Source organism: Zingiber officinale, chromosome 1A (genome assembly GCF_018446385.1).
Source record: "Zingiber officinale cultivar Zhangliang chromosome 1A, Zo_v1.1, whole genome shotgun sequence".
In the NCBI taxonomy this organism is placed as follows: Eukaryota; Viridiplantae; Streptophyta; class Magnoliopsida; order Zingiberales; family Zingiberaceae; genus Zingiber; species Zingiber officinale.
The window spans coordinates 132,371,601-132,384,733 of NC_055987.1; the positions used below are offsets into that span (position 1 = coordinate 132,371,601).

The 13,133-nt window shown below is 41.0% G+C and overlaps 2 protein-coding genes across 3 annotated transcripts; both read right to left on the minus strand.

Moving 5' to 3' along the window:
* Positions 1-5,177: 5,177 nt before the first annotated feature.
* Positions 5,178-8,953, minus strand: LOC122033759. The gene is made up of 3 exons (XM_042592923.1): positions 7,881-8,953; positions 6,763-7,070; positions 5,178-5,657 (listed from the first exon to the last, which is right to left on the minus strand). Exons 1-3 carry the CDS (start codon positions 8,894-8,896, stop codon positions 5,308-5,310), a joined length of 1,674 nt encoding a protein of 557 aa, XP_042448857.1. The 5' UTR covers positions 8,897-8,953; the 3' UTR covers positions 5,178-5,307.
* Positions 8,954-10,007: 1,054 nt separating this feature from the next.
* LOC122033765 (probable serine/threonine-protein kinase PBL16) lies at positions 10,008-12,781 on the minus strand. 2 transcript variants are annotated; one of them, XM_042592936.1, is made up of 6 exons: positions 12,565-12,781; positions 12,005-12,309; positions 11,783-11,918; positions 11,290-11,426; positions 10,926-11,049; positions 10,008-10,542 (listed from the first exon to the last, which is right to left on the minus strand). In XM_042592936.1, exons 2-6 carry the CDS (start codon positions 12,197-12,199, stop codon positions 10,202-10,204), a joined length of 933 nt encoding a protein of 310 aa, XP_042448870.1. In that variant the 5' UTR covers positions 12,200-12,309; positions 12,565-12,781; the 3' UTR covers positions 10,008-10,201. The 2 variants fall into 2 exon arrangements, with proteins under 2 accessions (XP_042448870.1, XP_042448865.1); XM_042592931.1 differs by having other exon boundaries at positions 12,561-12,780.
* Between the last annotated feature and the right edge of the window lie 352 nt (positions 12,782-13,133).

A 13,133-nucleotide genomic window follows, 5' to 3' on the forward strand; every position in this document is an offset into this window, starting at 1 on the left:
TAGCTAGGAAAAGGTTCAAACCTTTGTACAAAATTTTTGTACAGTGGAACCTCTAGGTTTTCCGAGTAGCAACCAACATAGGCGTCATCCCATATCTGTGCGAGTGGTTCCTGAATAATTATCTGGTGCTCAAGGGCTCGGGAGTTAGTGTCATCTGACTCATGCCATTCCTCAGTCGGAAGATGGATAACCGTCGTTATGTGGCGCCAGCCGCTTGGGACTGATTGGGCCAAGGTCGTTCTACCGGGCGATCGAGACATTGACGTCGGTCGGATGCCAGACTTTTGAATCTTCGGTGGCGGTGGCATGAAAGCAACTGGTGGGGCCAAATAGTTCCCTATGGCAGACTGGATAGGGATGGTGTCCGATCAAATGATGTAGGGGGAACGGTCGTCGTGGCGGGAGCTGGCGTCGAGGTTTCAACTCGCTCAGCGGAAGGAAGGCGTGAGCTAGTTCTAGTGGGGGTCTACACCATGGAGGAAGCGGATCGCAATATAGTCTCCGCCCGACGCCTCTTGCGGCTTATCAGTGGCTCCCTAGAAGAGGCTGAGTCTGACGCCCCCTGAATCGGAATCATCGGCAGTCGTGCGGAGGGAGGATTCGATGCACCATCCGCTGCATCGCTGGGCATCCAGCTAGCTATCCCTTCGCTCACTAGGGTTGACGCTCCCTCGCTCTCTCCAAGCGGGTCTTCTTATGAGTCGATAGGCGGCAAACCACGGCTCTCCAAATCAGCCACGGCCGCAGCATTGATCTCTGCGTCTGCAAGTTTGGCTTTGCTGGCCAGTCGTGCCCTTAGCATTATGTAAGTTGTAAAAATCGAGAAACAATCAGTTAGATTCAATGAGAAAGACAACAAAGAGCATATCTAAGCTGGTCAGGAGCTTTGTGCGGATCGGGCTCAAGCCAAACACGTAGAGGACTCCCTCATGTAGTAATTTGTGGATATGGTATTTTTGCCTGGCCAATTGTGAAGCTACGTGGAAGTAGTCCGATCGGCTCTTGTATTTCTTGAGCTCTGGAGGGTTCGGCGCCTCTAATTGCCATCTGGTCGGGAAATCCGGTCGCTCGGGAAAGTGAACGAAAAAGTAGTAATCCTTCCTATTCTTGTTAGAGGACGGCATATTGTCAAAAAAGACTAGGCCCACTCGGGCTTGGAAGAGAAAAGTTCCTGACTCGAACAGTTTAGGGTAATAGAAATAGTGAAAGAGCCAAGAAGTGAGAGGAATGTCGTGCAGGCGGAACATAACGATGACCCCGCACAGCAATCGAAAGGAGTTCAACACTATTGGATCGAGACCGCGCTAGAGGGGGGTGAATAGCGCTCGTGGCTTTCATGCGTTTTGAAATTAAAAACACGACGAGTAATACAGCGGAAATAATAAAAGAATAAGCAATCACACAGAAGACACTAAGGGTTTACTTGGTTCAGAGCCTGTGTCGACTCTTACTTCAAGGCCCGCGCTCGTTGAGTGTTTACGTTGGGCAACAACTACAATCTCATAAAGATAGTTACAAATTTCAAGTACAATTAATAATGAAATATACCAACGACAAGATTAATAGTAGATTCTGAGCTCTGAGGTCGTCGGCGTCAAGTTACGGTTTCGTCGGAACTTCTCGCTAGCAGTTGGTTGCGTAAGGATTGCTTTGATTGTGTTAATGCTATTGCTGCCTCGAGACTACCTTTTATAGGCCTTTGGAGGCACCTCCAATGCCCTATGGAGGTGCCTCAAACCTGAGATGTTATCCCGAATCAAGCGATGCGATAAACTCCGCTACGTTCTGCTTATCCTGCTTTGAGGCGCCTCCATCAACATTTAAGGAGCCTCAAGATCCTTTGCGGCGCCTCAAGCTCTGCAGTGTGTGAAGTTTGCTCCTTTGCACCCGAGGTGCCTCCAAGCTCCATGGAGGCGCTTCGGACACTGTTCATCCGAGGCTTAAGGTTGCTCCTTTGTACCTACAAGATACGTTAGTCCGAAAATACCCTGCACCACAAAGTTAGCACATAATATCATAAATATAAAGTATGACAGTCAACGGACTGTCCGGTTCTGACTTCGGATTTCCTACCAGAAATCCTAGGTCGAACCGATGCCTACTATTCCTTCTTCCGGGGAACGTGTCCTCACCTACTCCACTCAGGAGAGTTTACCTTTTGCCAGTTCGGTCCTCCAGACCAACTAGACTTTTGCTCGGTGCTCGAGTCTTCCGATCTTCATGTTGGACGTCCGATCCTCGACCCGTCCAGTCTTCCACCCGGTTTTACGACACCAGGATTTTAACCTAGGGTTACCGCCCCTAGGATTTTTGCCCGAAGACTCCGACCCACCAAGGATTTCCGTATAGGGTTATCACCCCTATAACCTAGGGCTACCACCTCCTAGGGTTTTCCACTTGCCTAACCGCAGCTAGGACTTCTGCCTAAGTACACTTAGAACTTTCCTGCAAATCTCATTCAACATATTAGAAAACAAAGCGCCTTAACTTTGAACCCTTTGACATAATCAAAACATAGGTTCAATCGTCGGATGCTTCCCGCACCAACAGACACTAGTTGGTGGAGAGAAATACGAAAATATTTACAAATAGCAGAATAGAAAGGGTGGATCGAAAACCGAAGATTGGCGGTAAATTGGTCCCTAAAAAATATTATGAAATCGGGCGACGGTTCGTTCGGACAGTTAAAGGCAGAGGGACGACCAATTTGATAGTTAGGCGGAATTTCATATGCAGCCCTCAAACTATCCGCATCACCTGCATCGAACCTAGACTTAATGGAGGCGTACCAGAGTCCAGGGACGGCGGTGGGAGGTTGAGATGAGCTTGCCATCGAGAGAACGAAAGAACAAGATCGGAGATGAACGATAAACGAACACTAAACCGAATCGATCAAAGAAGCTTACAAGGAGACCACCGAAGTACAGGGAGACCACCTGCGAAGAAGCGGAATGCTACAGCGACGAAGCTCGAAGACAAAGGCACAAAGTGGAGAAGATAACGGCACACGCGAGGCTTATAAACCTCACGGTCGGTCACTCTCAACCGTCCGATCCAAGGTTTTGAAAACCTAGAAGAAGATCTTACCATGGAATTTGAAAAGGCGCTAGTCACATCAGTAGAGGATATCCGCTTGTCTTGTCAGGCGTGCGGCGGCAAAAAGAGGGGCACGTGACATGTTGTTACCAGACAACATTTAATAAAGTTATTTGAAAGGGATGGTCGCGTGCTCGGCCATAATTGTCAAGAACTTACACGGGCTTCGAGAAATGTGGATGACATCGGTAACGACCGCGCTCGCTTGAAGAAGCACATTTAGAGAATTCTTCAAGTATTGTCGCTCATCATCTCGCTCTGCATAGAGAATGAGTTATCAGACCGATTGTCCATTTGCCATGGTTAGACAATGACCAACCGTCATTGGTTGATGTGTCAATCAGATACTAGGGACCGAACACTCCGATCAGACGTAGAAATCACCAAGGAAACCAATTATCCAGTCAGTCGGACCTATAACCTTCTTCGACTAGACATGAGGGGAGGCTTGTGATGCGGTGATAAAGGGGAGTCCACCTGTCACGGGTCAATTGACGTGGTGTCGGTCAAAGTCAAGGCGGTCAACGTCGGGGCTTACGGAAAGAGCGTCAGCCAAAGGTGGCTATCTGATTATCTCGGTTGGTAAAGGAGTGGTCGAGCGCACCACCCGATCGGTCAAACGAATGGGCATCATGGGCCGGTTGGACGAATGGACAAACCTGTAGCCGATTGTTTCGGTCGGTAGGAAAACGAGCAGCTCAGACCACCCGTCCGACGCAAGGAATGACATTACACATGAGGGGACGAGAAAACAAAAGAGAATACTCCATCCGTCGTTAAATATGAAGAAGCCAAGACAAAGAAGAACACTCCATCTATCATTAATGCACGAAAGTCAAGACAAAGAAGTCGCCCTCTGGCAATTAATATCATTAAATAAGGACAGATGAACGATCATAAAAAAAGGTATAAAAGGGTACGTCAGATATGAGGAAAGACAAGATTTATCTATTTCTTGATTACTCATTCTCTCTTCCTGATTTTAACTTGAGCGTCGGAGGGCCAATACTAAGGACCCCTTCCCTGGTTTAGTTTTGTTTTACAGGATTGAGGTCTTCCTTCCGTCAGTAGTCACCCCATCTCTGATTTTCTAGCTTCCTTCATTCAGGCAGGATCATCTCCCATGATATCATCATTATTTAAAATTTTAATTAATTCGATTTTAAGCTGAATTAACCTATATTTTATCAATTCAATTTTTTCAATTTTTATTGAAATTTTTTATCAGTACAGCTATTTCAAAAAAAAAATCAATTTATTCAATTTTAATTAATTCAATTTAATTTTTAACAGTCTTAACCTAGATCTAAGTTAAAATGAATGATAAGAATATTTGAGTTAGTTCACCATGAAATTACTAAAGTTTTCTAAAAATTATAATATTTTCTAAAGAAAAATTCTATAAATATTCCCTCGGAGCCTTTTTCAGTTGTTCTTCTCCCTTCTTAAGAGTTAAGCATATGTGAGAGATGCGAATTTTGATCGACGGAAGTCACAAAGATGTTTCTCATATTTTAAATTTTATTTTTCAAAAAACAAGTAGCAACAAATTCAAGTTTTTATTTAAAAATAAATTTAAGATATTGAAATAAATTATTTCCATTTTATTATTTTTTTTAAAAAAACATATTTTTATATTTCTAGTGATTATTAATGATGAAAACATTTTAGACATTGAATATAAAAAACACCTTTCGTCCCCATTGCACACACTTATTTGTGCGGTGCAGTTGAGCTAGGGGCAAAGGTCCAAGGCTAAACTCTCTCATGCAACCCACGAGACGCATTGGGCCATGCATAAAATATTGCAAGACGAACAGGCGAATTAAAACAAAACATGGTTTGTTCACACTTTGTTGTGCCTCCAGAAGAGTTACTTTGTGCCTGAGAATGTTTGTTTGGCTGCTCAGTACATGGTCAATAGATACCCCTAGCAGTTATTCCTTGAATGAGGCAGCAGTGACTCTTGAATGAGGTTCAGAGTTATGACCCACTTTGGTTTAAATGGGCACGACGGCCTCCCATGCTCGCAAGTCAAGTTCGGTTAAGTAAAGCAATACACATTGCAAGAACCACTCGACTAGGACAGAAACAAATTAAACTCGCAAATAATCTAAATGATAATTTAAACATAGAAAACTAGCAGCCTTGAACATAATATATATTTTAAAAAAAGGTCGAAAAGGGAATGCTAGTATGTTACGCGTGGCACTAGTTACGTAAATCCAAATCTCTTCTGCTGTTGATGTCAGTCTTTTTCCTCATTTCCTGATCCATTTTCTCGAGGTCTGCTGCGCTTCCCAGATATCCATACAGGATCCGATGCTCAACGTTCTTCCCATCGACCTTAACTAGGGCAGGATTCTTCTCGTCGTGGGCGGAGAGTGAATCTTGGACATGTGCCCAGCCTCTACGGCCATGGTTTTCTTTCTCGAAGTGTTCAGCAAGGCGCTCAGCCTCCTTCAAACCAGCTTGACTTTTGGCAAATTTCACAACTGTTATACCCGTGTGACCTCCCTTCCCATATATTGACTTGGCCTTGCAGTTAGTGAAACCCATCTCTGAAATTAAGACAATAGGTCAGAGGAATAGATAATGGTTATACACGTGAAATATATATGCTCGAACACGAGATATTATTTTGTACAACAAAGACACTTCTGACATCCCTGGCATAGTACTGAATGTCATAAATTTTGAGAATATGTAAAACAATGACATAAAAAAAAACTTGTAAACAAATTAAACCTAAAACAAAAAACAATATTTATTCCCAATATGTCAACACCACTATACTAGATTTGCCTCGTACAAAAGCAACATTAGCAAACGGACTTCTTCAGTAGAACAACGACCAGTATTGCTCTTTGAAGAGTATCGACTGATGAAAAAAACTAGAAGCAAATAGAAAAATAAAGTGAACTCATCTGAAGATATCTAATATCTAGAAACGAGGCACTAATTATGACCAAATCCATCAGCATGATGTTCCTATGAAGATACATGGAACTTTGTGTGATTGAGATAGAATGTCTAAGAAACCACATATGTTGCTGCTTTAAACGACATCAACAAGAAATTACAGATGAAGTCGGTAGACTTATTCCCCAATTGCATTAATACATGAACAAGAAAACTTCAAAGAAATGCAGAGAACCTTTAACACCACAACATCCCTCCCAGCCACAATGATACCCTAACAATAGACCTGAAATACAATAAAGATGGACAATGAACGAGATGCAGGATACTCCTAATTGCAATAAGGTAACCAAAATTTTATAGTTACATAATGTACAAATATCAAGACAAAAGATTAAAAAAAAAACAAGATGTAGCCTACTCAATGACTTGAATAAAGTTATCAACATCTCCAAGGAGGACAAGAGAAGAAATCAAGATAGGAAAACCAGCCGCTAATATCTAATTGAGTACTATATGAATGTCAGGAACATCAATACTGAAACACATTCAGACTGACTTCCAAATGAGAAAGGTACATAATGCAGGTTAAAGCTAGTGGTTATTATTATTTGGAGCAGAAAAAAACGAAGCTTGACAATTATATATATCCATCTTCACTACTCAGACGCTTGCTAGTAATTAGTATACTGCTAGTAAATTGTTCATTTAAAGAGAAAAATGAAGCTTGGTAATCATATATACCTTTAAGTCTATTATCTATCTCTTTATTACCCATACCCTCAACGTGGCCATCTTTTTTCCTTCCTGAACTTGTATTATGAAGTACAACTGTAGGGGGCCATAAAATAAGGTCGTCCCTGTTCGCTTGAGCCTCATCGGCAGAGAGTAACTGATATGCCTTTGAGTTTTCAGGGGACTCTTTGTAATTCCAACCCATGAGAACGCACAACGCCTTGTGTAACCCAAGATGATCAACACGCAAATCAGCATTTTGTGCGTTGTATGTGTGCATGACAAGCGAATGCACTTCAGCAAAGCCTTTGGAGGCCCTGAAAATATGCAAACAAAAGATATTGAATACTAAACATACAACAAAAGAACTTTTAACTATAGTAATAAATCTAGAGGACAACAATCAATTCAAAACACTACTATATTTCATGCATGTGATTATTGATATTGATTGCTATATTTCACGTATTTTCTTTGTATGATTTATATATTTTCTATGGAAGTATAAATTGGATGTAGTAATTAACATACAATCTTTTGTTATCAATGCAACTATTCAATATTGGTGGAATGTGCCCGCACCCATATTTTGCCCCCACAAATCGATGTAGTTTGTACCTACATGGGTGTTTGTTCTAATAGGTCTTAGAGTCAATTCCCAGCAAGTGCAAAACGCCTCATTGGACGTCTAACCTACCCATGCAAAGGGCCGCTACGCTAAGACAAAATGCCCCTATGATTTACCTATTTATAGCCGACTATACTGACCGCTTGGGATGAGCAATATCACCTTTTGTTCTAATATATAGTGGGTCAAAGACATCCTTTTTGAAATCTAACTCAAAATAGATAGATAATCTATAGATAGATAGATAGAGGAAAGGTTAGATTATGAAATGTATTGGAAATGAAATATCAAGTGTAACGGTAATAGGCAAGTAATAACTACATTATCCAATATTCATCATATAATTAAGTAAAAAAAAGATAGGTAAGTACATAAATTTTACAAAACAAACTATAGTAAACTTTTCAAGAAAATAGCAACACTACAAAAAAAAAAAGTTACGAGATTAGAAATCATAGAAAAGGATAAGGTACTTGGAAAACTTTTAAAGAAACCAAACCTCCTACAAACCACGCATGGCAGAGGTCCATCTTTCCCACCGTTCAAATACTTCTTTCTCTGATCGGGAGACTCATTTATCATCTTTGAGAATCTAAGGAAAGCCTTCCTCAGAGCATGAGGATCAACATCCGTAACTGCAGGAGGCACTTCGTTAGGGCGAACCCTCTTTGGAGGCAATTCATGACCTTCTTCGATCAACCTAGCCTGCTTCGACATACTCAGTTCATCATGCGCATCCCAACCAAATTGACTGCCTTCCAAGAAGTTCATGCGGCTTCCACTAGATCCAGAAGGAGCAATAGGAATCCCGTTAAGATTACCATGCTGCATGAACGGTTGCCTGTGCGGCAGAAACTCATCTTCATCACCGTACCTCCGTTTCAGAGATAAAGGTCCGCTCGAACCATCTGGAATACTCCGAGGACCATCAAGCCCGAGAGAATCCCAGTAGTCGCTCCGCAGATCAGGACCACGGACATAGGGAGGTGGCTGGCGGAAGCCTTCGGGACTAAGCCTCCTACCCGGAGGTAGATGTAAGTGACTTTCCAAGCCTAATCGTGGGTTAGGCTCCGGCCCGAGAACAAAACCCTGCCGGCCGAACGGTAACCTATCAGCAGCAGGATTAACTGGCGCATCTAGCGGCAAAGCGAAGTAGGATCGGACGCTGGCATCGGAGAGAACAATGGTGCGCCGCTCGAGGTTGCGGAAACCGTAGGGAGAAGGGGGAAGGATCCCAGCGGAGTCGGGGAGAGAGAAGGGGCGGGTGCTAGCGGTGGGAGCGGGGTCAGGAGGCAAGTGTGGGTGGTCCTTGGCAGCGATGGCAAGGGATGAGGAGGAGGGCGTTTTGGATTTGGAAAGATCGGGATCGGAGGACGAGGCAGGGCGTTTCACGGAGGACTTGTTTCTCGACTCCCGCAGTGGGTTCCGGCTGCCGGCGGACGCAGAAGCTGCTGCGGAGGTGGAGGCGGGCCCTTTGCCTCCCGATCCTGTGGTCTTCTCCATGGTCTTCTCCATGGCGCTGTTGGGATTGACGAAATTGAGCGCAATGCCTAGGGTTTCTGTTAAAGTTCCATGGCTATTTCGGCTGCTCGAAAGTAGGCCTAGAGCTGTCAAATTGGCCGTGCCCCGCGATCCGGCCTGATCCGGCTGTCTGATGCGGGCCATCCGGCCTGTCCAGCTGTGTGATGGAGTTTTTTTTTTTTTTTTTTTTTTTAAAGTAGAGTCGCGTTGTATTCGGTCTGGTCTAATCTGCAGCTTTAGGTGGATTGAACTCAGTTGAGTTAAGACATGGCTCCTCTATCGAGTCAGATTTAATTTTTTTAAAATAAATAAATATATAATTCTTTTTACTAATATTAGATTGGTGTGAACAGAAAAAACTCTTTAATACGAATGGGAACAAGCCTATGCATCAGCAAGTGCTAAGGGTACGACAGTTAACGCACTTAGTATTTGTGTCTGAGTATTTATTTTAATAAATTTTAGAGTTAATTTTCGACGGATGAAAAGTGCTTCATTATAAAGAGTCGTTGTACTAATGTAAAATATTTTCTATGATTTATTATTTTATATATTACCGTGATCGATAATATTGAACCATTCACGATGAGTGGTGCTTTATTCAGTGGAAAACTCTTACAGACTCCATGCAAGGGAATTTGAATGAACTTTGAACTTTAACAACCAACAATACCTTTTTTTTTCCTTTTACTAATAGTGTTCAGTATGAATATCAAACTTCTTGAATCACGTATTCACGTTTCTATTGAAAAAGAACTGAGATGTAACTGTGTTATCTGCTATAATTTGTAAGAGACTAATTAGATCAACTACAAAAACTAATCTGTTTCATGCATAAAGATCTGATTAGCTTCAGATTCTGAAAGTGCATTGAACTTTGTGATGCCTGCATTTGTCTCACCGCCTTGATTCATGCGTTTTATCTGGAGCATACTAAACAATGGCTGGCTGCCATATTCCATGATGAAGAAATTACGACTAGAAATAACTGAAAGCAATAGCATCGACTGGTTATAAACTAGTTATGCAGTTTCCATACTTTCTGCTCATATTATTTGCATAAAAACATGGATAAAGTGAAAAATAATGACCCTTAAGTCAATAATTTTCTCTCAATCGACGACTTATAAATATATAGTTTATGTTCAGATCATTTGTTTACATTGGCGATTGTGTCTGCCTTGTGTATTCGGCAATTGAGAAAAGAATTAAATAGCATCGGAGGAAGAAAATAATAATAAAAATGTAACTTCAAGTGTTGAAAATACATGAGCTAAATGAGGTAGCCACTGACTATGACTAAAATTCATACACTGGTGCAGGTGGTAACTCAGCAGCTACCTGAAGGGGCTCCAAGGAATCGACGATGTCCCTCATTAGAGGCCTTGCCTTGGGGTTCCGGTTAAGGCAGTGGTGAATGAGCATTGCTGTCTTTTGAACAGCTTTCTCAGGGTAGTCGCCCCCTAATCTTCGGTCGACGATTTCAAGAACTTTCTTCTTTTGAGTGAGCAATGGGGCAGCCCAATCAGTGAGTGTTTGTTGGTGGACTGGACGTGACATGTCCAGTGATTTCCTTCCAGTAAGGAGTTCAAGGAGGACAACTCCAAAGCTGTAAACATCACTCATGGCCGTCAAGTGCCCTGAGTTAATTGGGAAATAATGTCATGTTAGATTTAATGATCCGGGTTGTTATTATGCAAATGCATCTACAATGCAAAAAAACACTGAAGACTTTTTCCATGTTGAACTAATTTTGGCTAGTTTGAGTCTTGCAAGTGTGATAATATGTAAGTTGTTACTTAGACTCAGATGAAGGCATCGAACACAAGATACAATTATAGTTAAATTTTTTACACGCAATCTACATATAACTTTTTCATATCAAGACTAAAATATCATAATAACATAGTTTGATTTATCAAGGTCACTCAAAACTTATAAAACACAACACATCGGCATCATAAACATAATTCACAATGACTTTGAAGCTGCAAATTTGTGATCCAAATGTTTAGCCATTTACCTGTCATGAGATACTCTGGAGCTGCGTATCCATAAGTTCCCATAATGCGCGTAGAAACATGAGATTCATCCCCGACTGGTCCATCTTTTGCAAGCCCAAAATCAGAAAGTTTTGCATTGTAATCCTATCAATTTGAAGTAAAATTTAATGAAGCAAAGAAAAAGCTAATAACAATCAATGTTAAATAACCAACTGCTGTACTTAATAATTCTTTCAGGAAAGAATTTTGATGGTTAACAAACAAAGTTTTGTCTTTAACAAATTTTCAACAAGTTCTACAAGGTCAACTTCCAATCTGCAAGATTACACTCAGTTACATTGCTGAGGAAAAGTAAAGATGATACGCATAGTTCAGTGCACCAACCATGTCTAGCAAAATGTTTGATGTTTTAAAATCACGAAATATGACTGGTGTTTCAGCTTCATGGAGAAAAGCAAGTCCTTTAGCAGCTTCAAGTGCAATCTTCATCCTGATAGACCATGAGAGGGGGAGCAGCACAACTACATGACAGTATTTTTCAGTAGACTTATTATTTTCTCTTAAAAAAAATTTGCAGAAGCAAGAAAGGATAAATAAACAGTACTTAGAAATAATAAAAGCCATTAGACAATTAAAAATTTATTGTAATTGCCCAAGATGCAATAAGAAAATCAAGAACATTGACTAAACACATAAAACATCAAAATAAAAATCGGAGATCGCAGCTAAAATAGAAGGGAAATATCTAGTGATAAACACCAAGAAAGTTAGGTAAACAGTTTGCATGTTGTAAATATGTGTTAAATCCTTGTATCTGCTGAATCAAACAAACAGACAAAAAAACAGAACAAGATGATGAAACTGTTCAGAGAATTACTTGAGAAGAGATTGGATTCAACACTTCCACGAGGCATGAACTCATATATTAAGACCCGATGCTCATCCTCAAAGCAGTAACCAATCAACTTGACTAAATTAGGGTGAGAAAGTTGGCCAAGAAATATAACCTCGGCCTGAAAAAGAATAGCAACGATTGTAACATCCGAAGGACAAACCAAGTATAAATTGTTAGGTTTTCTAAGTCACTGAGGTAGGATACCAGCCACTCTCTGTGTCCCTGTAAACTATTATCAACATCATGGACCTTCACAGCCACTTGAAGAGGTTGAAGCCCTTCCCTGAGATCTTGATTGATGAAACCCTTGTAAACCCTTCCAAATCCCCCTCCACCCAATACATAGTCCTGCCGGAAATTTCCTGTAATGATCTTGAGTTCGTCAAAAGTGAATGTCATAAGATGGTTTGTTGCAGTATCCCTTCTCAAGTCCTCAACTTCCTCAGGATTTGAGGGCAATTTTAGGCTTTCCTCTTTTCTGACTGAAGGAGTGGAGACTTTCTGAGAATCTAAAATCAAAGAGATAAAATTGGAATGACCATACAGTTTTGAAGGATGACATACAAGAATCTTCACATCTACTAATGCTTCTGACATAGATTTAACTTCTGAACAAAACGAAGATATTCAAGAAAAAGGGCGTCGTTAGGGTTCTTCAGAAATAATAATAATAATAATAATAAACAAACAAGAAATTAACTTTTGTATCTTTACATTTCAATACAAGGAGGATGCAAGGAGAAACTATTTATAATCTAACCTGCCTTGCCATTTGAGGATACTTCGTAGCTGAAAGAACTTCCTCTAAACCAGCAATTACCCATCAATAATCAGACGCATAAACCAGCAATATGCCTCTCTCGTAACCCAGCCTGTGCCACTCTCCAAACACTGTTTTTCATATTAAAAGTGGGAGTAGAAGCGAGCTAATAAATGCATGGCATGACACCCATCAACATCGTCTTGTCTGTGTGTGTCTCTCTCAATTTTTATTTTTTTTTATAATTCTTGGATCGTTTTCCTTGGAGCAACTCCTCATGAAATGTAAAGAAAGATGAAATTTTTTTCACGGAGAAGAGGTGAAAGTGAATTTAATTATGAACAAGAGCATAAAAACAACACCTCTGAGATTCAGACAAACGCATCCCAGAGTTGGGTTGGCTTGTTGCACTTGTACTAGTCCTTTCGTTCTGTACATGAATGTGAACTATGTCAAGTTTTGAGGTTAACAGAGATGAGTGAGGTGGGCCAATCAATTGCCATTCATAATGATTGGAGGAAGTGATATTTTTCATCCTAAATGATTCAATATCATGAGAGCATTTTACTCTAC